The sequence below is a fragment of the Bos indicus genome, chromosome X (genome assembly GCF_029378745.1).
Source record: "Bos indicus isolate NIAB-ARS_2022 breed Sahiwal x Tharparkar chromosome X, NIAB-ARS_B.indTharparkar_mat_pri_1.0, whole genome shotgun sequence".
Lineage (NCBI taxonomy): Eukaryota > Metazoa > Chordata > Mammalia > Artiodactyla > Bovidae > Bos > Bos indicus.
In genome coordinates this window covers 57239272-57266999 of record NC_091789.1, presented here as the reverse complement: position 1 = coordinate 57266999, position 27728 = coordinate 57239272, and the positions used below count along the sequence as shown (strand labels likewise).

The 27728-nt window shown below is 37.5% G+C and overlaps 1 protein-coding gene across 1 annotated transcript in view; it reads right to left on the bottom strand.

The window, feature by feature from the left end:
- The window catches only part of IL1RAPL2 (interleukin 1 receptor accessory protein like 2), a 1181612-nt gene that overhangs the window by 1084429 nt on the left and 69455 nt on the right, over positions 1–27728 (bottom strand). Inside the window, exon 2 of the mRNA XM_070785442.1 lies at positions 16293–16393. Coding sequence (XP_070641543.1) covers positions 16293–16374 — 82 coding nt within the window. The 5' untranslated portion in view covers positions 16375–16393. The remainder of the gene's footprint in view (positions 1–16292; positions 16394–27728) is intronic.

Genomic DNA, 27728 nt, shown 5'->3' with positions numbered 1-27728 from the left:
GATTTGAGCTTCCTAACAATTGCAGGCTTTCTAAAATTAAAGAGGATGCTTTACTAAGCACTTGGTCCTGAAAGTATAACTGTCAACAAGACCATCATTGTGTGGTGTGTTCTACAAGGGATTCCTGCACTGGTGGGAGATTGGATTAGGTCATCTCTCTGGTTCCCTCTATATTAGTATGCTGTGAGGAAAACTGTTAGCAGTGGCTACCCCATAGTTCTTCTTTGCCCGCCCCATTTTCTGATAGCTTGAATGTACTTAGTTTTAGCTGTCTTGATTTATTTGCTTTTCCTTGACAAGGTCTTTACCTTCCTGAATACTAGGTTTACGTAAATTAATCTGTAACCTATGGGTTTACATAAAGTTAACATGTTAATTTTATGCAAAGTGATGCAAAGTATCCATCCTCCAGTTTCTCTATGGGGGAAAAGATCTGATCATCTTACCAAATGGACAGTCAAAGCAATATAGATAATCAAGAATGTGAAAATGGCATGAAAGCTCTTAATAAAGAACAACAAAAAGGGAATCAAGCAAATGTGAGGGGGTCAGCCAGGGAAACTGATGATCCAAGTCTGTTCTGATAAAACTTGAGAGGTCAGAGTGTATGACAAGCTCCATTTAAAAATTTGGGGATAAGAATACAGAAGAAAAATCATAAAACTACATTAGAAAAGAGGAAGGTAAGAAGAACCAGTACACAGAAATGTTCATTTTGTTCCCTGTTCTTCCATGTGTAAGAGGGAAGCCTAAAGTCCTGGGCCTCAAAACACTGGGGTCAGAGTTCAGAAACTCGAAGAAGAAATGGAAAGGCCCACTTCTGACTGAAAAACAACTGTAAAAACAAATGCCATTCCGGCAACAAACTGTCAAAGCCTCTGAAGATGTTTTTGCTCTAACTTCCTGGTCATGACATTCACCATAAATGATGTGCTTCCTGTTCATTTTTCCAATCAGCATGATGAATTGATGAACCACACTATACTGTCCAACAGAGACTTTACTCCAGAATTTAAAGGTACAACTAGAAAATGAAGAGGGAAAAGGACATGGATGGACAGTCAAAAAATCTGTCCTAAAGGCCCCTTTGATGGACAGTTTTCATTTTTATGACATTCAAATTCTATCAGGATCTAAGGTAGATTTCTTAAACTCAAAATCAGGTTTTAGATATCTGCTCACTAATTGGCTAGCTCTTTAAGAAAATGGAATTAGTTCTAAGTAAAAAGCAAGCTGAAATTAGTAGCAACACCTTTGGCCAAGTGGCAGTTAGGTGACACACAAAGAATCTGCGAATGACGCCGAGGGAATGAATAAAATGAAAAGAAGTACAAGAGGTCTGGGGTCTGATATCAAAGGAGAAATTAGAGAATGACTGAGAACAGTTCAAAGATATGGAAGACTTTTCTTTGAACAAAAGTAAAAAGGAAGGATGAGATGCAGAGGCTCTATAAAAGGCTAACTTCAACCTGACCAATATAGCAGAATGCTAATAAAATCAGGCCCTTCTACTCCCCTGACAACTGGGGGTCTAGTTCCTTTATATTGCCATTCTTACCATCCTTACCATATGCTGGGTAAGGAGGGGGAAAAAAAAAAAAACTGTCAAAAATGTTTCCACTACAAGTGTTTAAAACCTGCACATTGCCAGTTCTTGCCATTGCTATTGTTTCATCTAATATCTTGCAGTAAAGGCATAAGTTTAAATACAGGATCCCATGGCCAGGATTGGGCTACCCAGGTGGCTCAGAGGTAAAGAATCCACCTGCCAATGCAAGAGGCACAATGGACAAGGGTTCTCTCTATGGCTTGGGAAGATCCCCTGGAGGAGTAAATGGCAACCTGATCCAGTATTCTTGCCTGAAAAATTCAGTGCACAGAAAAGCCTAGTGGGCTACAGTCTATGGGGTCACAGAGCCGGACACAATTGAGTGACTAAGCAGACACACATATACAGTCATGGTCAGGATTGCAGAAAGTGACTTTGGCTATTCATTTACACAGTGTTTTCTTGAGGCGCTTTGTACTTCCAGGCCATGTGGATGGTATGTTCTCTTAGGAAAAATAAAAATGAAGCAACTGGCCTTCCCTCTACCAGGCTACAAGTTTTCCATGCTCTCCCAGGCTCTCTGTCCTTAGTCCATGAGTTAGGAATAAGTCAAGTCACTGAGAATTGAGGAGACTGAGATGGAGTGAGTGATGTTTATACATTGAAAGCTTGTTAGAAAGTAAACTCTATGTGAATGTGGGTTCTGTGGGTGAGGACGGAGCAGCAGAGAGTGCTGATAACAACAGTAAATCCTTCCTATCAAAAAAGGAGGAGCCTGAGGGTAGGCAAGTTGTGCTCTGGCCACAATTCCAAACTGAGGAAGGTGGAATACTTAATAACTCAAAGTATTATTCAACTTTCTGCTTCAATCGCCATACTCCAGAAGTGTTCTAGGTTGTCAGCAATTCATAAGCATTTATTCAGTCACCTAATAAACATTTGTAAATCAACTGTTATGTACAAAGCAGTCTTTTAGGTACAGAGAATTCAAATAAACAATGCTTGACTTTGGAAAGTTTACAGGTGTGGTGGGACAGACAGGCATACAGATAACTAAATAAGAGTATGACCAGTTCTAGTATAGAGGTTTAAAAAATGCTACAGGAGAATAGAAAAGGGACAATTAATTCTGCCTGGAAGAGGTACGTGTGTGAAGGCTATCCAGGGAAACCTTCACAGAGAAATGACATTTGGAATGGGTCTTCAAAAATGAGTAGGATTATCAAAAGGCACAGAAGATGGGAAGTGATCTACGAGTGAAGAAAAGCATAAGAGAAAATTCTCAGAATGGAAAACTGCTTTTTTAAAATAAAAAACAGACAAATTCGTAATTATCATTGATGTTTCAAAACTTCTCTCCAAATAGTTGATAGAGTAAGTAGACAAGATTATAGAAGGCTTGAAAAATATTAACCAACTCTTCTAACCAGGGTGGCTTGGGCATGGAGGGGTATATGACCTATTTAATTATTTAATGAATAAATGAATTAAAGAATAAACTAAGAACGATCTTTTCTACTATGAATTATATGCCACAAGGCACATAGATTTTATCTTGTATGCAGTGGACAGCCAAAGGAGTTTTATTTCCTCGGAGAAAGACATGATCATACCCATAATTAAAAGTAAACAAACTAGTAAAAATACCATCTACAAGTATTGCAGAAAATGGATGAGTGTAGAAGAAACTAGAAGCTGAAGACAGAAAGACAAGATAGGAAGCTAGTACAGTCAGTGTTTAGGAGAGAAATAATGAAAGGCTGAACTAGATCAGTGGCAGGTAGGATGAAAAGGAACGAGGTGGATTTTGAAGATATATTAGAAACAAAATTAGTAGAACTTGACAATTACTGACTCTGAAAATTATGAAGGACTTTGCGAGTGCACCACACATTCTGGCCCCAAAATACGATAATGTCCTTTTAACCAAGATAGGGTACACAAGTGGAAAGGTGGAATTTAAAGGGAGGCAATTAAAATTTTAGTTTTGAACAAGTTAGAGTTCAAAGTACCTGTGGGACAGCCAAGTAAGCATATCTTGCAGGAAAATAGTGCATGTAACCAGGAAGAGACAGAAAGACTAGACTGCTAAATCTAGAAGCCTCAAAAGGTATGGGTTATTATGTTCATACTCGGTTGTTTCAGTTGTGTCTCACTCTTTGCAACCCCATGGGATGTAGGCTGCCAGGCTCCTTATTTTCCAGGTAAGAATACTGGGGTGGGCTGCCGTGCCCTCCTCCGAGGGGTCTTCCTGACCCTGGAATTGAACTCATGTCTCCTGCATCACAGACGGAATCTTTACCAATCAGCCACTGGAGAAGCCCATCCCTGGCTGCAAATTAGAATTACCTTAAAGTTAAAATAAACCAAAACAGCACTGATGCCTGGACTTCAGTCTAAACAAATCAGTATCTCTGGGGGTGAGACCTGTGCAAGAATGTGTTTTAAAATCTCACCAAGTAACTACAGTATGCATCCTGTGTTGAGAAGCACTAACAGGGTAGTTAATAACAAGGGAGTAGAAACTCAGAGAAAGTATAAAGTGGTATCTAAAAGGAATATTAAGGCAAAATGCAGGCAAAAATACAACTTTTTAGGGATAGTCAGAGGAAAGCAAGGCCATGACTGATACCGAAAAGAGCAGCAAGAAAGATACGAACAAACCCAGAATAAAGCAGTGTCACTTGAGCAAAAGGAGAAGAGAGTGTCAAAAAGGTCAGCATGTCCAATAGTGTCAAATGCTCAGTAGTGTCCTAATATACCAGGCTATGTTGGTATAAAGATGAACTAGCATTGCCTGTTTAAGAATGAGGTAGTTCTAACTAAAGGGAAGAAGGGGAGATAGGTCATGAAAACTGTTAATCTTTTGGAAACTGCTCAGCCTTGGTGAGGGCTAGATGTCAAAGAAAGCAGCAAGGCTATTAAAAGCCAAGTGTCTGGGGGAGTGCCAAAGGTAAAATCTGTCAGCCCCATATGCCCTGCCTTCAGCCATTGAACACCTAACTGAAAAGGAGTAACTAGAGCTATGCCTCAAATCACCTTTTTTGGGGAAAATGGAAAGTTCTGCAATAATCTTAAGTAGTTCTCACAAACTAGAGAATCAAAGGGGGCAAAGGGGAGGTGGCGAGGGGAGGGTGTTTAATGCATGTGTGCAAACATGATCCCAATCAGAGCACAGGGACTAGAGAAGTCGTAGTTATTCCTTCTCCAGTCAAACTCTGAAGATAGCCATATACTCTTATGACACTCTTCAGATCTATAGAAGGAATGTATTACAGTGCCACCTGCTGGTAATGATAAGACCAGAAACAGATTCCTTTTTTTTTTAAGTCATTAATTCCCAGAGGCTAAAGATTGAATAATATAAACAAACTTCATTCTGATAATTGAAGGTGATAGTTTACTCAGTAATGTAATGAAGATATTTTCAGAATTTAAAATAAAACTCAGACTGATCCTTCCTATTATTGCAAAATATTCTGAATGTGAACAGAAACACTAGAAGTTTAAGAAGGTCCCACCAACCTTGCCTTTCATCATCCAACATAAGGCACCTCAATTCACATTTCCTTTCGAGATGCTCAATATATTTCCTATAAATTTAAAATTGGATATACAGTCAAGACACCATCTGTCTAGCTACTCATTTCTGTGCAAATATGCCTCTTTAACGACTTCAATCTTATACTCCCCTCCAGACAATCTGGGCTACTTAGTACTCAAAAATAGCATTCATTTTAGGCACCCATACATTTGCATCTCTCTGCTAGGACTATCACCTAGGAATAACATCTCCTTCATATGAACTGTATTGATACCTCTTTTATTACACTTAGTATTTTATACCTGTAAAAAAGACATATCTGTGGTGCAGTACAAAGAATATGAACTTTATAATAAGTCCATGGTTCTAAACCTGGATTTATCATTTAGCAGTTGGGAACCTAAGATAAACTTAACTTCCCTAAGTTTTGATTTTCTCATCTGTAAAATGAAGATAATGTTACCCACACAAAGGTGCAGCATGGCAGAGATTCTGGAGTCTGATGATCCTGGGTTTAAATCCTGACTCTGCCCCTTACTAGCTATATAAAAGTGATCAAATTACTTAGCTGTTCTATGCCTTCATTTCCCAACTGGTAAAATGAGACAATGTAGGACCTACTAATTCATGTAGGACCTATCTCAGTATCTCTGCATGAGGAGATAATGTATAGAAAGTGCCTGGCATATAGTAGGACTTATTGCATGTTAGTGTCTCCCTTTCCCTATTATTTATTGAATTAATTGGGGGAAAAGAGCATACCCTGTCCATTTTTGATCACCTAAGTGCTGGCACGTGTCTAACACAGGAGCTTTTACACAGTCTGCCTGTAGGTTTGGTAAATTAATAAATGCCACATGTCTAAAACAATCCTTAGCAGAATTTATTTCCAGGCAACTACTGTCTCACTTCTCTCCAAAGCAGTGATGCCAAATATACATCACCCATCTCAAGAATTTAGTGGGTGCCTCTTGAAACCATGTGTTTCTTGTCTGTAGTCATTTAGGGAGAGCACACGTAAAATATAACTGTCCTAAGTTATATCCAAAGAAGCAGGGCCTGACTCTCCTAAGCCTGGGGCAAGGTCATTGAATTTCAAGGCATTTCTTTTGTAGAATAGTTCTGATGCAATCATCAAAAACAATGTGTTTCTCTATGATAGTTTCAGACAAATGTATGAAAGCAAAAATAGGGCAAGGATCAGAATATGAACAAAAGTTTAAACTTGCATATTCACTATTCCTGTAATGGACTGAAGGTGTCAAACATATTTTAAGAAATCTCTGGATGCCAGCTTTCCCCAAAGACTAAACTACAATAGGCATCAATGGTGTATTTTTGCAGAATACATACTTCATTTGGGGGCAAATCACACCTGTAGAAGTCAACAGAGCCAGAAGGAATGCACTTTAGCCTGACATGCCTATATGAGTTGGGTTATGATAGAAACTTGTGGGTTCGACCCCTGGGTTGCAAAGATACCCTGGAGGAGAAAATAGCAACCCACTCCAGTATTCTTGCCTGGAGAATTCCATGGACAGAGGAGCCTGGTGGGCTACAGTCCATGGGGTTGTAAAGAGTCAGACACAACTGAGGCAATTGAGCATTCATGCATGATAGAAACTACCCTAGCAGAAATTTTAGGCACTCAAAGCTTCTCTCCACTCTGGCAAATACAATATCCTTTCATTACAAAACAAGTGTTGAATGGAGCCCATTCACTGAAGTTCTTGGCTGTTCTTGTGGATGGGCTAAATCCCAACATCAAAATTAATAGAATGCTCAATTTATTCTTACTTTCTTTTCATTCTTCCCCCTTATGGACAGTAATAAATTCAACATGATACCAAGCTTGGTAACTTCTATATTTGGATTATGCTACAGAGCTGGACAAGATCCCCACATGGAATTGCTTTCCAGCTTTTAATTCATTAAGTATTTTAATTAGCTTAATTATCCACACATTTTCATTTAAAGAGGACCAGTTTCATAAAGGACTTTTATATTTCAATCACATCAGATGTTGTTGATGCTGTACACCAACCAAAACAATGATCTTAGGTCTTAACTCACATATTTCCCTCTTCCTCTGCCATGTTTTGTTGCCTAATTGAATGGAATGACCAGAGATTTTTCCATATGAACTGTTCTGCTGATTTTACTCTCTCTCTCTCATAAACACACACACATACACACACACTTATAATAGTCTTTGAACCCAAGAAACATATTCATCATAGCCAACAATGGTGATTTCAGTAAACAAACAAAAAACAATCAATATAATGATTTTAAAAACAGTGTTTTTCATTTGAATTTAGATTAGCAAAAAATTTTTTTAACTGACCACACACAGTTAATAAATGTGTAATGAGAAAAGAACTCTGATATACTGTTGGTGGAAATAGAAATTTGGTACAGTGACACTGATGGGCAATTTTCAGCATCTTTCAAAATTTTAAATAAAAAAAAAATCTATCCAATATGTCCACTACTGATGGTCTCTCCTACAAAAACATTTTTTCTTCTAGTGAACTAAGATCTATGTTGTAGGATCATCCTTCCACCATTGTTTTGGAATAGCAAAAAACTAGGGATAAAAACTTAACCTCCATAAATAGAGCACAGATTTAAATGTATAATTAATCCACACAATGGAAAACAGCACAGTATTTAAATTTGAGTTAAATATGCATTGCCAAAAATTAGAGATTCTAGGTATAAATATCAAAAATACATGACAAATCAAGTTGGAAAATGAGTCTAAGTTTGAAAAATATTAATAGATGATATATACCCAAATAAACTATCTGGAAGAAACTATATGAAATATAATTATTAGTTACCTCTGGGAATAAAATTATAAGAGCATTTTTAAATTTTGCTATTCTTTGAACTTTTATTAAGCATAATATACTATTGTAATAATAAAACTATCAAAACAATTCCAGTACTTGATTTCCAAGATATAGTAAGTTAAAAAATCATGCAAATAGTTAAGTTGCTACATTTTAAGTATGAAGTAAGGAAAAATTAAAAAAAAAAAAACACTGGTTTATGAAAGAAAGGAAGGAAATATCAGAAACTAAAGAAATTAATTACAAATAGTTGTGTGTGTGACCAAGTGCAAGAAACAGGTACAGGAATGAGATTTCTTTCACTTAATTCCTTTTTTATAACTGAATTTTCAGTCATGTAAATGTTCTATGTATTAAAAAATTTAATCAAAGATAAAAAAGCTAATTGGGTAGAGACACATTAACTTATTTACATATTGACTAACATAATCACAGAGAAAATTAATTCAAGTTTTTTTTAACATAACACTGACTATACAGACTTAGTACGATGAATTCTAAGGATAAAAATATTTGTAAAATATACTTAATTTAGTATAGGTTTATTGTTGGTAGTTCTTTTGGTGTAGTAGTTTTGAAATCATTTTGAATGAACTGAAGTCAAAATAAGCAAGTACATCAATGTTGATGAGAATGAGGATTCCCACTGTGGGAAAAGGAGATAAAAATATGGAATGGATAAAAGTGAAGAAGAACCCTATCATATATTTGAATCAGAAGTATCAGAATTAGATCACAATTAAAAATATTTCTAAATACCATATTCACTGGAAGAAATCAGGAAAATGGCTCATTCCCAAGCTAGGGCAGATAAAATATGAAGGTAACCCTGGCATATCTTAATGACAAAAAGCAAGGAAGTACTAAAAGAATGATGGGGTATCAAAAAGTAACAGGGCAACTTCCACTTCAAGCCATGATGATATAAACTGGAACTAGACTAGCTCTATCCACAGAAAGTGATGATAAAAGTGGACAAAATATGTGAAACAACCGCTTTCAGACCATGCAAGATTATGATCTCAAAGAAAAGAAAAACTCATGTGGTAAGGTCCACAATTAAACCAGCTCTCCACCTGGAGACAATTCCCCAACAATAGCACGGTGAGTCGAAGTCCTTACAGCTTAGAAGTTCTGCTGAAGCTGTAGAGATCAGGAAAGGTAAAACAGCTGGTACCTTCCATAAAAGGAGAGAGTTCACTAAGGGAAGCTTATGGAATCTGTAAGGGGGTTCTCTTTGAGCCCCTGGCTGAACATTGAGCTGAACATGCACAGGGTATGACTGCTAGTCTTTTCATCACAGTGTCACTACTACAAGGTTAATAATAAAACAGTGATATTAGAGGACAAACACTGCTGGGGAATACCTTATTGATATCTGAGCATTCAACTAAGATTCCAGAAAGATCCTGCTTTAGAAGAAAGAACTATGCCATAGATAGGGTCTATACTACACCCTCCCCAACAAAGCCTTGAGTCAAGTCATGATAAGATTGACAGGGCAAAAAAAGATTACAGATTGAGTCCCACCAAGTTATAGACGTTCAGGACATGTTTTGGCTTTTCTATTCATCTATTCTAACAAAGCATTCAACTAAGCAGCAAAAATTCTAGACTACTACTTGAACTGCTGTTAGAACAAACACAAATACCCTTTCAGTTCAATTCAGTACGTCCCACTCAGTTGTTTCCAACTCTTTGTGAACCCATGAATCACAGCACGCCAGGCCTCCCTGTCCATCACCTCCTCCCAGAGTTTACTCAAACCCATGGCCATTGAGTCGGTGATACCATCCAACCATCTCATCCTCTGTCATCCCCTTCTCTACACGCCTTCAATCTTTACCAGCATCAGGGTCTTTTCAAATGAGTCAGTTCTTCACATCAGGTGGCCAAAGTATTGGAGTTTCAGCTTCAACATCACTCCTTCCAATGAATATTCAGGACTGATTTCCTTTAGGATGGACTGGTTGGATCTCCTTGCAGTCCAAGGGACTCTCAAGAGTCTTCTCCAACACCACAGTTCAAAAGCATCAATTCTTCGACCCTCAGCTTTCTTTATAGTCCAACTCTCACAACCACACATGATTACTGGAAAAACCATAGTTTTGACTAGACAGACCTTTGTCGGCAAACTAATGTCTCAGCTTTTTATATGCTGTCCAGTTTGGTCATAACTTTCCTTCCAAGGAGTAAGCGTCTTTTAATTTCATGGCTGCAGTCACTATCTGCAGTGATTTTGGAGCCCCCAAAAATAAAGTCAGCCACTGTTCCGACTGTTTCCCCATCTATTTGCCATGAAGTGATGGGCCCGGATGCCATGACCTTAGTTTTCTGAATGTTGAGCTTTAAACCAACTTTTTCACTCTCCTCTTTCACTTTCATCAAGAGGCTCATTCCTTCTTCTTTGCTTTCTGCCATGAGGGTGGTGTCATCTGCATATCTGAGGTTACTAATATTTCTCCCGAAAATCTTGATTCCAGCTTGTGCTTCCTCCAGCCCAGCGTTTCTCATGATGTATTCTGAATATAAGTTAAATAAACAGGGTGACAATATACAGCCTTGACGTACTCCTTTCCAAATTTTGAACCAATCTGTTGTTCCATGTATGGTTGTAACTGTTGCTTCTTGACCTGCATACAGATTTCTCAAGAGGCAGGTTAGGTGCTCTGGTATTCCCATCTCTTTAAGACTTTTCCACAGTTTATTGTGATCCACACAGTCAAAGGCTTTGGCATAGTCAGTAAAGCAGAAATAGATGTTTTTTCTGGAACACACTTGCTTTTTTGATGATTCAGTGGATGTTAGCAATTTGATCTCTGGTTCCTCTGACTTTTCTAAAACCAGCTTGAACATCTGGAAGTTCACGATTCACATACTACTGAACCCTGGCTTGGAGAATTTTGAGCATTACTTTGCTAGTGTATGAGATGAGTGCAATTATGAAGTAGTTTGAACATTCTTTGACATCGCCTTTCTTTGAGAGTAGAATGAAAACTAATCTTTTCCAGTCCTGTGGCCACTGCTGAGTTTTCCAAATTTGCTGGCATATTGAGTGCAGCACTTTCACAGCATCATCTGTTAGGATTTGAAATAGCTCCACTGGAATTCCATCACCTCCACTAGCTTTATTCATAGTGATGCTTTCTAAGGCCCACTTGACTTCACATTCCAGGATGTCTGACTCTAAGTGAGTGATCACACCATTGTGATTATCTTGGTCATGAAGATCTTTTTTGTACAGTTCTTCTGTGTATTCTTGCCATCTCTTCTTAATATCTTCTCCTTCTGTTAGGTCCATACCATTTCTGTCCTTTATTGTGCACATCTTTGCATGAAATGTTCCCTTGGTATCTCTAATTTTCTTGAAGAGATTTCTAGTCTTTCCCATTCTATTGTTTTCCTCTATTTCTTTGCACTGATCACTGAGGAAAGCTTTCTTATCTCTCCTTTCTATTCTTTGAAACTCTGCATTCAAATGGGTATATCTTTCCTTCTCTCCTTTGCTTTTGGCTTCTCTTCTTTTCACAGCTATTTGTAAGGCCCCCTCAGACCACCATTTTGCTTTTTGGCATTTCTTTTTCTTGGGGATGGTCTTGATCCCTGTTTCCTGTACAATGTCATGAACCTCCGTCCACAGTTCATCAGGTACTCTCTCTATAAGATCTAGTCCCTTAAATCTATTTCTCACTTCCAATGTATAATCATAAGGGATTTGATTTAGGTCATACCTGAATGGTCTAGTGGTTTTCCCTACTTCAATTTAAGTCTCAATTTGGCAATAAGGAGTTCATGACCTGAGCCATAGTCAGCTCCCGGTCTTATTTTCGCTGACTGTATAGAGCTTCTCCATCTTTGGCTGCAAAGAATATAGTCAATCTGATTTCGGTGATGATCATCTGGTGATGTCCATATGTAGAGTTTTCTCTTGTGTTGTTGGAAGAAGGTGTTTGCTATGACCAGTGCATTCTCTTGGCAGAACTCTATTAGCCTTTGTCCTGCTTCATTCTGAACTCCAAAGCCAAATTTGCCTGTTACTCCAGGTGTTTCTTGACTTCCTACTTTTGCATTCCAGTCCCCTATAATGAAAAGGACATCTTTTTGGGGTGTTAGTTCTAGAAGGTCTTGTAGGTCTTCATAGACCCATTCAACTTCAGCTTCTTCAGCATTACTGGTTGGGGCATAGACTTGGATTATCATGATATTGAATGGTTTGCCTTGGAAATGAACAGAGATCATTCTGTCGTTTTTGAGATTGCATCCAAGTACTGCATTTCAGACTCTTTTGTTGACTATGATGGCTACTCCATTTATTCTTAGGGATTCTTGCCCACAATAGTAGATATAATGGTCATCTGAGTTAATCCACCAATACCCTTTAGAGGAACATAACAGAATTCAGTATCTCTACAACATAGTACCTACAAATTCCAATACTGTATAAAAAATAAAAATAAAAAATACTTGACATGGCAAAAAAGGAACCCTCATCAAATCAATCCAAAATGTATCTAAAATCACCCACCTTGTGCCAAGAGGCCTTCACCTCCTCATTACCACAAGGGACTATGTTTCTGTAGCTGTTTAAGATATCTTGGTACCTCTTCAGTTTACTTAAAACACTAAATCACTGAAAAAATAGCTTTATTATGGTCATCCTCCAGATGTACTGACTGCAAGATGACCAAATTTGGGTTCAGAATTAAACAAACCCTCTCATCAAATTGGTAACCCTATTTCTTTTCCTTCTAATGAAGCAATCCAGGCTAGGAGAGCTGAATTCCAAAATTGCATAAGCAGCAGTAGCAGCAAAAGCAAGAAAAAAGCAAAGTGGACAAGTTAATGCCTGTCCTGCTCCCCCACCCCGCTAAATAAAGTACATGTATACCCTAGGAACATAATATTTCAGGTTAGGCAAAATAGTTAAATAGAAGCCCCCACATGATCTCTTCTTGAGAAAGAGTTATTTCCCCATGCATCCTATTAAAAATTAATTTCACACAATTAAAAGTCCTCTACTAGATATTTCTGCCATTAGCCTTTGTCGTGATATTAGCCAATTCCCTGCCATAAAGACAACTTTAAGTAAACATATTTCTTCATTAGAGTAGACTTTCTAAATGACCTTATCTATTTAGTACTAAATTTAGAGAAGGCCAGTGCTGCAGGACCTCATGAGTATTCTGTGAGGAAGATGACAAGCCCACACTTTATAATCCTTGAAATTAGATGCTGTGCATTTTAGTATGTTCTAATGCAACCAAGCTCTAGATGCAATCTCAGAGTCATCTTTACTGTTTCCCAAGCAAGGGTTGATGACTGGGTTTAGCTAGTGTGAATGGCCATTACCTAAAAGCATAACCTTTGCTGTGGCTTCTAAAAGTTGCCTAATATCAAAAAACAGGAGGTTTGTTTCAATGTGCCCAGACTAGATTTTTTTTAATTGAATCTTTTATTATTTTGCCTGATTGACAAGTACAGAAAAAGAAACTTCCACTCCTTGGTAGTCTGTTTTATGCATATGGAGGTACTTGGCATAAGTATTTATAGGATCTTAGTGAAAGGGATCCCTGTTTATAATGAAGTGCACAGAAATCAGTATAACTGATGCCACATCTGGCACTAAACAGTTATAAATGTTAATGAGTAAAGGGCACAATCATTTTTCATTTTTTGACTTTAAGAAAAGAAATAAGGGGATAAAATAAAAGTTCTGCTGGTTATTCTACTAACAACTATGCAAGTTTCATCCAGATTTCTTTAACTGGCAAAGGCCAAAGGACCTCACAGACTCTATGAAACAAAATTTTGTACTACATATTTGCCAGAGCAACTTTTAATGTTCATCAAATGATAAGGCCAACTCAAATAGGACCACCATAACGAGAATGCAAATAATTCTATTTTCTACATAAAGCAATATTAACAGCAGTATTGGCACTAGGACAGGGGTTATGATGAAAGTGGCTAAATATAGGGAAAGAGTGAAAAGAACTGCTCCAAAGGACCTCCATTTTCATCAACTTTATTATTGCTATTTTTTAGCCACTAAGTCATACCCAACTCTTTTGCAAGCCCATGGACTATAGCATGCTAGGTTCCTTTGTCTATGGGATTTCCCAGACAAGAATACTGGAGTGGGTTGCCACTTGCTTCTCCAGAGAATTTTCACACCCCAAGGATCAAGGATCAAACCTCTGTCTCTCACGTCTCCTGTATTGACAGTTCTTTCCCAATTTACCAATGAGCCACCTGGGAAGCCCCTTTCATCAACTTAGGATGTCTTTTACCCATTTCATGCTTATTTCTTGTTTCCAAATTTTGAAATAAAAAAGAACACAGACATGCACAACCCAACATCAACCTATTAGTCTTCCCTTTCTTCCTGTAAATAGAAGCAAGAAGCTGTAGGAAAAAAGACCAACTGTATTCAAGCCATGTCCACTGCTCAGATCTGTACAAAAAGTTTTATACCAATATTATAATTACTATATATCCTAGGAGCTAGCTGAAGGTAAACAGATGGGCAAGGGGAGACTGAAATCAGTCAAACACATTCACTCTAAGGGGACTATCTTTTGGGATGTTTCTTCAATAAAGCTCACTGAAGGTATGACACCACTTGCCCATACTAAGAAGACAAAGCTAAGAACACAAAGCCAGTCTCACAGCTGATGAGTAAAGAATAAGGGGGCAAAGCATTAAAAAGTTGATCTTTAAGGACACCTGCACATCAATGATAACTATATCTGTGTGTGTGTGTGTGTGTGTGTGTGTGTGTGTGTATTTTAACAGCATCCTTCTTCATAAGCAACAAGCAAATCAAGAAAACAAGACAGCATACACAGGTAGCCACTTATTTTTGTTTTTCAGATAGAATTTTACTCGAATTAAGTTATCATAATATAGATGGCTTTTTAAACTCTCAATTTGTTTTTGCTTTCAGACTCTGCTACAGACATTATGATATAACCAAGTGAGGAAAATGGGATCCAGTTCAATAGGCTACATTGCTAGTAAGGAATATCTCCAAGTATTTTATTTTAGCAATAATCAATCTGAGCCAAGATTGAAAGTGAAAATGTGACTTCAAAGTAAGGCAAGGAAAGACTGTTGCATAAAATATGCCAAGTTGAAGATACTATAGGTAAAATGTTAAACACAAATACAGCTGAAAGAGAGTCCCAATACAGAAATAAATGTTAAAGACGTATATTAAGTATTTAATAGGAAAGGAAAAGCCAATATAGTCTCCTATCTTTACCATTTCAGAATCCTTTGGACTTCAGTAGTGTTACTCTATTGTATTACCTGTGAACCACTTTTGTGAAGACTTCTTAATACACTATCAACTGAAGAACAATACTATTCTTTAGCAATTTGAATTATTAAGTATTCTCACCTTAGAAAACAAGTATTAACCAAATTCCAAGCTCCTGTGAGTATTTATTGCTTTGAAAAATAGGCATGTACTTATTGCCTGGGTTTTACACTTAATGAGAAAGTAAAAACTATACATTTAATTCTAGGATATAACTGAATTAGAAGCCAGCAGAAAACCCCGTTGTAGTCTTTTGTTTCCACATAATAATACACTCCTCACTGTCTTACTGGAATGACTACAGACAGAAAATCAATTCTTAAAATCTCATGCATGGTTTGTAATTATAGCTAAAATGTATAATCAAAGCTGAAAGACATATATCCAAGTGTTATTAAACAATGATTAAACTTTGATTGGGATATCTACTGGCTACAGCTAATCTCTCAGTACAATTATGGCTGCCTGCCAGACCACCATATTCTAGGAAAGATATTTCCTCTCAAGAAATTCCCCTTCAGGCAATTAGCTAATATGTCCAAACTTGGAAGCTTTAAACCTCTGCTTGTTAGGGATTTGGTGCAAATGTGAAGATGTGAAGAACTAAAGCTCACTGATATTTGTCAAAAGCTTTCATTTAAACTGTAACGTGGCAGACGCAATTAGGAGACAAAGAACATATATTTTGAAAGGTTTCCTGTGAAACCATTTCCTTTGCAAATGTTCACTCCCAGGTGTATATTCACTAGCAAATGTAACCAAACCTAAAAAGGCCCTGAACCAATCATCGTCCACTGAGAGTATACTGCCATTGAAGTTGAACAAAATTCCACTGGTTTCCCAACATTTTCTCAGTGGTAGGCTAAAATCTCATTTTTGCTTTGGCTACTTTCCAACATAGCTGGATTACAAGTGATTCTGTTTAAAGATATTCATAGTTAAAAGACCCAGATGCTCTCTAGATGCTCACAAAAAAGCATGTATTTTTGACCAAATCATGAGAAGTTGCCAACCACTTACCAGAATTTCTCTTTGACACCATCTTCAAATTTGTGCTGACTACAGAACTGACTACAAGGGCCAAAAGAAATGGTGGCTTCATCGTTCACTTTCCTTGGCAGCTGAAAAGTCAAAAAAGGATATGAAGTTTGAATCACAGATCTTGGCCTCAACAAAGCAACAGCTATAATTTCACATATCTTAAAGGCACATTACAGAAACAATGACATTTTGATGATTTCTGGCTTTATTTTTATGCAAATGGAAGAAAATACAAAAGTTCACAATTGCATCATGTCGAAGTTTCCCGCTTTAGAACTTTTCAATGATTTCCCACTGGATTTAGAGTAAAATCTGAACTCCTTTCATTAGAGTTTCATGGGCCTGCAGGAAGGGTGCTGCCCCCTCTTTGATCTTATTCCTCCTCATTGGCTATGCTCCAGCCACGATGGACATCGTTATATCTGTCACTGGAACAAACCTTAGTCGTTTCTACCTCATGACCTTTGCATTGTGAGGTCCTTCCTGCTGAGATACCCTGCCCCACTCTTCACTTACATTCTTTAACATCCTATAGGTCTCAGTCCCACAAAAAGGCCTTTCCTGACTACCCAATCTTAAAGTCTCACTCTGTCATTCACAAGCTTACCTCCTTGCTTGTTTTATTCATAAGACTGATTAGCACTTACAAGTACTGTGTTTAGTTACATGATAGGAATAGTTTTTGCTCAACTTTGACACTGATGCTTTAAAATCTACAGCACCGGGGCTTCTCTGGTGGCTCAGCAGTAGGGAATCAGCCTGCCAGTGCAAGAGAAAAGGGTTCCCTTCTGTTCCAGGAAGATCCCACATGCCTCAGAGCAACTAGGCCCATGTGCTCTAGAGCCCGGGAGCCGCAACGACTGAGCCTGCATGCCGCAACTACCTGAAACCCACACACAATGAGAAACTCTTGCACCACAAGGAATATCCTCCCCCCAACAAGTAGAGAAACAACCGAGCAGCAACGAACACAGCCAAAAATTAATAAATCATTTTACAAATAATAATAAAATAGAATCAACAGCCCTGAATTTTAAATAATTGGAATAAAACTGTTCCAAAACGAAAAATAACTGAGAAAAGTACGGAATTAACTGAGATATTGTTAAAGACCCCACAAAAGGGAATAGGATTGACTGAAGTGTGATCAGTATGCATTTGAGGAAAAAAATGTTTTTAAGTATTTATCCCATTGGGTTAAGACTTCAGTAAATCAGTTCCTGTATGAGGATTCATCTAGAATCCTTTAAAAATCAGAATGTAAGCATCAAAGAGGTACACTGGGCTCATTATAAATCCAAGATAGAAAAACAGCAAAGGGAACCATGAATGTGAAACCAAAGTGATCCCTGAAATAATGAATGTAAGCAAATTTGAGTGGAAAGAAAAGAACAGGCACTGGATAATATTTAAAGAGCCAGAATTCCATGTAAAGATTTTTTTCTCAATAATTGGTTTGTACCTAAAAGTGCAGAATCTGATCCAGAATTAGATAGTAAAAGGATGATATCAAGAGCTGGGTAGTATCTTATTTTCCCAGAATTGACCAAAAAAGATCCATCTGATACCTTAAATTCAGGGAAATTCCAGTTTGTTGTCTGAGGCCACCAGTTCAGCTATTCAGGGCAGCTAGTTCCTTATCATACTGCCCCCCAACTCCATCAATAAATGGAGTCCTCAGAAGGAAGAGGAGGTCTTTTGATAACAAAGTAAGACTTTACTTGATAAGGCTTTCTTTGATAACAAAGAAAGTCCAGTTGACATGCTGGACTTCCCTTGGACCACTGAGGCAGGAATAAAGAGCCCTGGGGCAAGATGGTATGTTGATGATTTCCAGATGACCAGGAGGCCAAAACTAATCCCTTCCCATCCTGAACACACACCAAATTTCTGTCCCTGTCCTTCACTATCTCCTGGAGTCTGCTCCAACTCATGCCCATTGATTCAATGATGCCATCCAACCATCTCATTCTCTGTCACACCCTTCTCCTGCCCTCAATCTTTCCTAGTTGGATTTGACATATTACCAAAGATCTACATAAGATGGAGTATATAGATGATTCTTGTCATAGGCTTTGCAACATGGGGCAAAATGAGTACAACTGAGAGGAAAGTATGATGCCACCAGCTGCAACTCTGAGGGAAATCAAATCTTGCCAGGGATTTCCAACATCTGGAGGAGATGCTTGGAGGAGAGTCTCATTAGCCTGTAGTAACTACTACCTATTTATGCCACACACATAGACAGCTAGAAGAGCTGTTATGACCAACCAAGGAGAAAGACACAAGCAATCGAAGCATTTTTCCCCTCTCTTTTCTCCAGTCACAGCTTTCCAATGAAACACCAAAGGAAAAAGTACAGAGAAAAGAGGTGGAAAGGGGTAAACGCATGAAAACCTACCACACACATGCCAAATTCCTAGCCATGAGAGCCACATGTCTCATCTGTTTGGGGAAAAAAAACGATGATGCAATATTTGAATCAGACAGGATCCTGGACTAAGAGAAAGACTTTAAGATCAGAATGAAACTCAGAAAATATCTGATGAATGATAGCATCAGACTAAAATGTTTACTACTTTCCCTGACTCCTACCGGCAAAAGGAAGGACAGTACAGCACTTGAAGTAGCAATTATTAGGAAAAAATTGTACCATTTCATGTTTATACTTCAATGAGTTGAAACTTAATAAATCAGTTACATTTATTAGCTTGGTTGTGTTTACCCACTCCTTGATCACTAGAATGTAAGCTATGAGGGCAGTCACTTAGACATTAACTGTTATATTCTCAGCATTTATCATAGAGCTTGACACATGATAGGTTATCAGTAAATATTTTAATAAATTAAAGAATATTAACATAGAATACATCATATCAAGGGTTCAATAATACAAATAAATTGTAGCTTTCAGTGTTTTCCCCAACTTACCCATTTATTTGAAATAGAATGTCTCTTATCTAATATGCTGTTGTTGTTTTAGTTACTAAGTCATATCTGACTCTTTTGAGACCCTGTGGACCAAAACCTGACAGGTTCCTCTGTCCATGGGATTTCCCAAGCAAGAATACTTGGGAATCCCAAGAGTGAGTTCCCATTTCCCCCTCCAGGGGATCTTCCCAAGCCAGGGACCGAACTCAGAACTCCTGCATTGGCAGGTGGATTATTTACCATTGAGCCAGAGTCCATTATCTAATAAACAATTATTCAAATCTGAGATGTGCCCACCTTCTGCTGTAGCAGACTCTCTTGGTACCATACTCATATCCTCTTGGCCCTCCCAAGAGTCATCTGCATAGAAGTATTCCTATGTGTCTTTGCCAGAGGTGCTTCTCTATCTGCAAAAGTAGCTTGAATAGCATAGGAGGCTGATTGGAAGTTCCAAGTTGTTAATACACCATGAGTGATTCCAATTCAATGATAGGAGTTGGTGAATAAATAGTCCAGCTTTCTCACCTCTTGGAATGTTCCAGTAGGTTTAAGTGGCAAACTGCTCATTAATACACTCTGATTTTTCTCCCTTCTACTCTGACCTTGCCATTCCCTTTCAGTACTTGCTGAGATCACCTCCCAAATAAACTGTCTGCTCAGTCATGTTCGATTCTTTGCAACCCCATGGACTGCACCCTGCCAGGTTCCACTGTCCATTGGATTTCCTAGGCAAGAATACTGGAGTGGGTTGCCATTTCCTACTTCTAGGGATTGTCCCACCCCAGGGATCAAACCATCATCTCCTGCATTGGCAGGCACATTCTTTACCACTGTGCCACTGAGAAACTCTAATAAACTAATTTTTGTCTTTGGGTCTGCTTTTGGGAGAGATCCTATACCAAGACTGAAAATGCCATTGTAAGCTCCACACAATTCTTTGTTTTATAACAACTGTCCGATTTCTAGCTCAAAAGATTATGTATGCACTGTGCTTTCAAAAGAAGGCTCATTATTCAAATTTTTTCTGAACCATAAACGAAGGCAATGGCACCCCACTCCAGTACTCTTGCCTGGAAAATCCCATGGATGGAGGAGCCTGGTAGGTTGCAGTCCATGGGGTCGCTAAGAGTCGGACACAACTGAGCGACTTCACTTTCACTTTTCACTTTCATGCATTGGAGAAGGAAATGGCAACCCACTCCAGTGTTCTTGCCTGGAGAATCCCAGGGACAGCGGAGCCTGGTGGGCTGCCATCTATGGGGTCACACAGAGTCAGACACGACTGAAGTGACTTAGCAGCAGCAGCAGCAGGCACATTCCAGTTCTCCTATCCTGTCTCAAATTTTTTTAGAATTTATATCACACCCCCAGTGACTTTTATAAGAACATTGGCTATTGGTTCATCTCTGATTTAGTTCCTCCAACTGTATTCACTCACTCACCAACTCAACCTTGTTGGTTAGATATTAGGAGTCTTCCATATTCTCCCTACCCTCAACCCATCTTATTCATGATTGTATCTTTACTATTTCTATCTAAAAGTTGACAGTTTGTAAGGGCTATAATTTGCCAAGATAGAATATCATTTTATGGATTCTAATATTTCATCAATGATGACAAAATTAAAGATTCTTTGAAAAAGACTTTTAAAAATATTACTTTACCCAGTAGTTACAATTTTCACCCAAAGAACTATATTTCATATCTGTTATTCAGAGATATTAAGAGTAGAAAATAGCTGACAAAAATACCTCTATTTCCTTATTTAATTGACTCCTTCCTATTATCTGTGAAATAAAATGCTTAATGCTTGACTTCAACTAGCAAAATCATTATTGGAATTGAATATGTTAACCACAAAATTATTCCATATACATCCTGTCTTGTCAATTCAAGTCAGTGGGGATTAGAAAAATAATGTGTTGAGTTTTTTAATCTGTATATTTGCTAATCTATTTCCACAGAAGCATTTATTAATTTAACAAACTTTGATGAATAACTATTACATTTTATGATAATAACTTATTGAGCATTTTGTGTGTGCCAGACAATGCATTGAACTGTAACCTATTAATGACCTTGTGAGCTATTATTATCTTCATTTTACTTTTCAGAAAACTGACACTTGTGACTTATCGAAGGCCACAACAATAGTAAATTAAGGAAGAAAGGATTCAATTTTAATTCTTTAAGACTACAAAGTCCAAGCTGTTAACCACTAGTAAAGTATATTTGCCCTAGTAATAAGATACTAGAGGACTCATAAACCATGTGTAGGATTATAAAACATCATTTCTTGCTGTCTAATATGCATGCATACTAGAGTGCTTAGCCAAGTACAAGACAGTAAAGAACCACCTGTATATGTTAAGTGCTAAGGGAATATAAAGTAAGAAGAGTGTTTGGTAGCATGTTCAGTAGGTGATTCAGATTTGCCATGGAAAGGGGAAATCTGCCAAACTATCAATTCAAACAGTCAAAAAGAAAGGCCATTGCAATCAGTTTCACAGCAATGTTCATCTGCAGTAGCAAATAACCTGAAATACAGTAACTGATCAAGAAATGTGACCACTGGATTCCCAATATACGTTTCCACACATGTGTTTAAACACTAAAGTGTCAGAAGCTGCTCAGGTTATCCCCTGGAAATCTTATACTGAAATTTAGGTTTATTACATTATAAATTTTTCCTCTTGGTGGTTTTTACAACCAACTTACTGCTGTGTGAAGAAAGTGTACAGAAGCATGTATATTTGATATGCCAATTATGCTGCTATTCAATTATTCTGAAATTACTTTTCTCCCCCCAAAAAGGGTCTTCCTCTTACTGTGGCTATAAATATGCAGTGATCCTCATACAAGTTCATATCCCCCTGAGGGCTTTGTATTTACTGATTCCCTATGTTCAGTATGTAAAAATTCTAAAAGGCCACATGAGCAATTCTAAAACCTGAAGACACTGGCACAATGGCTCATGAAGGTATTAGTATTCCTCTCCTTTGAGTACCAAATCTTAATACGAGGAGGGCCATCTTGACAAGAGAGTTTTCAAAAATGTAATTGAACTAAATCTTTTGACAGATAATTGTAATAACAATGTTATGCTCAAATGGTTTTCAAGTATAGTTTGTAAATTACCTTCTCCACTTTACTTTCTTCCTCTTTAAAGTACTAGGCATGTCAGGATTCTGGTTCATGTTAATTTTTTAAAAATATCTGTATGGTGTTCTCCTGACTCTAGAAGCCAAAACATGTTTAACTTATGAATATATTTTGATACAATTGAAAGAGCCAACTAGATATATCAGCTAGGTTGCAGAGAATATTCAAGTATATAATTTCTTAATACAATCTTGTGAGAGAAAATTTTGTTATTTATGATGTCTTCCAATCATTTGGACCAGCCAGTCATATACATGTTGATATAATCTCAAACAAATTAGAAATTATAAACACACACGCAATCCACATATGTATCAGAGATTTATATATAAAGATAATTAACTTTCAAAGGCAGTTCTGTCTAACACACATTCATCTCAATATCTTATATCTTCTAATTCTACAGTCATCTGCAATGAAGTCTGGTATTCATATAGAGATGGCCCTGAGTTCTTACTATATTTTCAATCAGGAAACAAAGATACAATAATTTAAATTAGATTTTACCTACTCAGAAGGAAAAGTTGGTTCTCAATTTGACTCAATTTTGGAAAACTTCAATAGTTATATAGTCCAGACATCAACCAATCAAGAAATCATTTGATGCCCTATCCCCCATGCCCTTAACTCCTTGCTATTATATGAAAACAGCTGTATGACATGCCAGCCCATTCTACTATTATTTTTAATAGTTACAAATTGAAATCAAAACAAAGAGACTTGGAGACTGAAACCAAGGAAGCCAGAAACACAGAAGTAGGAAGACAGAGACGGCTAAAGAAACAGATGGAAAGAGAAAAAATACACACAGAGGAGAAATGGAGAGAGAGATAAAATAGAGAGGCAGAGGCTGATCAAATGAGGGAAATGGAGACACAAAAAGCTGACATATTGATAAAGAAGGGGAAACAAGAGATAAGAGGAATTATGGAGGAGGAACGTCTAAGAGATAGCAGAAAAGAAAAAGAGGGTCAAAAGAGAAGCAAACAAAGAGGAAAAAATTGGTTATAAGCAACTCTAGAGGTCCAAGTGCATGACAAAAACTGACTATGTCTCAAACTATTATGTCTTCTTTCTGTAGTAATTATAAAAATCACAGATTTTGACTTGGCACAGAGTCCTCCAAAACAGAGTCTTCATCTCCCAGCCTTCCTTATGACTGGACATGCAGTTGAGTTCTGACTATTAAGATATAACTAGAAATGTCACAGGCAAAAGGGATAAATTTTTACCAGGGTTGGTCCAATCAGCAAACCTAATAGTGGAAATAAAGATTCACAAGCTGTTTAGAGAAAAAGTCTTCAATCATTACTCATTGCTAGATGGTTTTTATATCCTTCATTCTCCAACTCTTTCTTCCTTCTACAAATGTGTCAAAATACTTCCCAAAGTGGAATATATACTTTCATACACTGCTTATGGATTATAAATTGGTATAGCATTTTAGAAGGCAAATTGGCAGTACCTGACAAAATTTAAAGCGCTCAGGAATTCCTTTTCTAGGATTCTACACTATCTATACATATGCACAGAAATATATACATGTACAAGGATGGTCAATGCAGGATGTTGTAATGGTGAAAATCTGGGAATAAATACTTTCCATACAGGAATGGTTGAATAAAGTATACTCTATCCATACTATGAAATACTACTGAAGAGACTGAGGTAGACAGCTATGCATAGATATGGGTAGATCTGCAAGATGTATGAAAAACAAATATTATCCCATATATAATGGGAAAAATCTATATATGCCTTCAGGCATATAATAGGATTGAGCTTCCTGGATCCATCATGATTGGTGAGGCATGTGACTGGTTCTGGTCAATTATTTATGATGAAAGGTCATTGTTCACACTTGTGTTTTACTCTATCAGGCCACAGCATTTATTTGTCAACATGATACCTTCTACAGCTATCTTTCCCTCTGCCACAGTAAATGGTGTTGTTTAAGATAATGGTTGCTCCATCACTCTGGGTCACAGAATGAGAAGTTGTATAACAGAGCTCCCAGTCAACATGGTATAACCTGTTATAAACCACCGACACTTGGGGATTATGATAACAGCATAATCTAAACTATCCTGAGAAAATACAATTTATATATTTAAAATTCATATCAAGATATGCTATAAAATTAATATGATGCCCAGAATAGCACAAAATATCCTCTACACAGAGTATATAAAATGTAATGAGACTATTACATGTCATGATCTAAATTCAACATACTCATTAGACAATAGCCATTTCAAGAGCAGGAAGTATGGTTTATTCTTTTTTGCATTTTCAGCACCAGTGACTAGAACATAGTAAATATAAAGCCCATTCTTCTTGAATGTTAAATGAAATTAAATGACTTTTTTCCTAAATTGCAGCTTTATACTAATCCCTATGAAATGAAAATATGTAACTTTTAATCCATTAATATTCTAAATTATCAAGACCAATTCAAAATATAAGGATATTATTCATTTTTAAATAAATCTCCCACCTAGCTTTACATCAGGAGAAGGCAATGGTACCTCAGTCCAGTACTCTTGCCTGGAAAATCCCATGGACAGAGGAGCCTGGTGGGCTGCAGTCCATGAGGTCGCTAAGAGTCAGACACGGCTGAGCGACTTCATTTTCATTTTTCACTTTCATGCATTGGAGAAGGAAATGGCAACCCACTCCAGCGTTCTTGCCTGGAGAATCCCAGGGACAGGGGAGCCTGATGGGCTGCTGTCTATGCGGTCACACAGAGTCAGACATGACTGAAGTGACTTAGCAGCAGCCGCAGCTTTACATCACCTGACTATTTCATAAGGTGGTTTTCTCTGCCTTTAAAGAAGTAGATAATAGAACATTTTGAATAAGATAGGACATAGAAAACAGACTTAGGGACTGCATCTATAAACCTCTCTACATGTTTGCATGATCATTAATCTGATTGATCAACTGTTTATGAATCCATTTAACTGTACTAGCTCATATTGGCATATCTCATCATGAGAGAGAACTCAATTGATAGGCAAGGCTTTCATATGATATATCAGTGTAAAAACTCTGCCAGAAGAAAACAACAGACTTTTTTAGCCTGACTTGATCCTAAAATCCATTAATGTATGCATCTGATGAATCTATTGTGTGCCTACAACCAGGATACGAATGGAAACAAGATAGTTAATGGTATCTACCTTCTTCAGGATTACAGTCTAGTAGAAGAAAACAAACAGGTAACAACAACAACTGTATTAAATATAATGAGAGGAGAAACAGAGTGTTTAGAGAGCAAAGAGGAGAGAAAAAAATCCACAGTTAGGAGAAAAAGAACACTTTCTGGAGAAAGTGACCTCTAAGATGAAACCTAGACCATAACAGAGTATTGTTGTGAGAAAGCAGGGTACATTCACTGAACTGAGTTCAATACAGTGTTAGATAGGAGGAAAAGAGAGAGTCTACATTGGAGAGGTAAGCAAGGGGCAGATTGTGAAGTGATTGAATTGCCTATATTACATTTAAGCATGAATGTTCAGTGGGAAATTGGTGGTATTCATAGGAGTTAAAGAAAGACACTTGGGGATATATATTTGGTAGTCTTAAGCACATAGTTGGTATTTAATATCACAGAAGTAACTGAATTACAAAGAATAGAGGCAATATTAATAGGGGGCTCAGGATAGAGCCCTTAAAGAACATCAACATTTAAAAGATGGGCAGGTTCAGAGAGGTTTACAGAAGTGACTGAGGAAAAAAGTAACAAGAGAAGTACAAGGAAATCCAGGAGGGAAGCCAAGAGAATAGTATATTTCAAGAATGACAACTATGTTAAATGCTACTGGGTAATTAAGTGAGTCAAAAGCTAAAAAAATGTCCTTTATATGTAGCCAAGGAAAGGCTGTTAGCCAAGAGAAGACTGCCAAAATCAGAATCAGTGGAGTAGCAGGGTTAGAACCAGACTATATATGTAAACTGAAGAGTAAATTGAAAGTAAGGAAGTACAACAGTGAGTGGCGACAACTCTCACAAATTAGCTATGATAGGAAAGAGAGTTTGTGTATAAGTTTACACAATGGGGTCAGAAATTTTTATAATAAATTTGATATCTTTATTATTATTGGACTGGGCTTATAGGTTTGAGGGAATAATACCAGAATATATATATATTTTTTAGTAAGTATGAGAGAACTGAAAAAATGGGCCAAAGAACTAAACAGACATTTCTCCAAAGAAGACATACAGATGGCTAACAAACACATGAAAAGATGCTCAACATCACTCATTATCAGAGAAATGCTACTCAAAACCACAATGAGGTACCATCTCACGCCAGTCAGAATGGCTGCGATCCAAAAGTCTATAAGCAATAAATGCTGGAGAGGGTGTGGAGAAAAGGGAACCCTCTTACACTGTTGGTGGGAATGCAAACTAGTACGGCCACTATGGAGAACAGTGTGGAGATTCCTTAAAAAACTGGAAATAGAACTGCCATATGATCCAGCAATCCCACTGCTGGGCATACACACTGAGGAAACCAGAATTGAAAGAGACACGTGTACCCCAATGTTCATTGCAGCACTGTTTACAATAGCCAGGACATGGAAGCAACCTAGATGTCCATCGGCAGATGAATGGATAAGAAAGCTGTGGTACAATGCAATATTACTCAGCTATTAAAAAGAATGCATTTGACTCGGTTCTAATGAGGTGGGTGAAACTGGAGCCTATTATACAGAGTGAAGTAAGTCAGAAAGAAAAACACCAATACAGTATAATAATGTATATATATGGAACTTAGAAAGATGGTAACAATGACCCTATATGTGAGACAGCAAAAGAGACATAAAGAACAGACTTTTGGACTCTGTGGAAGGAGAGGGTGGGATGATATGAGAGACTAGCACTGAAACATGTGTATTACCATATGTGAAATAGATCACCAGTCCAGGTTCAATGCATGAGACAGGGTGCTCAGGGCCAGTGCACTGGGAGGACCCTGAGGGATGGGATGGGGAGGGGAGTTCAGGACGGGGGACATGTGTACACCTGTGGCTGATTCATATCGATGTATGGCAAAAGCCACTACAATATTGTAAAGTAATTTGCCTTCAATTAAAATAAATTAATTAATTAAAAAAAATTGAGGGCAAGCAACAAGAAAAAAGGAACTAGTTGAAGAAAAAGAAAACACAAGGTTAATTTACAGAGAAGGAAACCTCAAGAAATACATGGATGAAGAAAAATTTCTGGAGCTCAAGTGGAAAGATTTGTCATGCACAAGACTTTTTTGATTTTTCAATTAGAAATGGACAGAAGGCAGAAATGACAGGTGAAGGC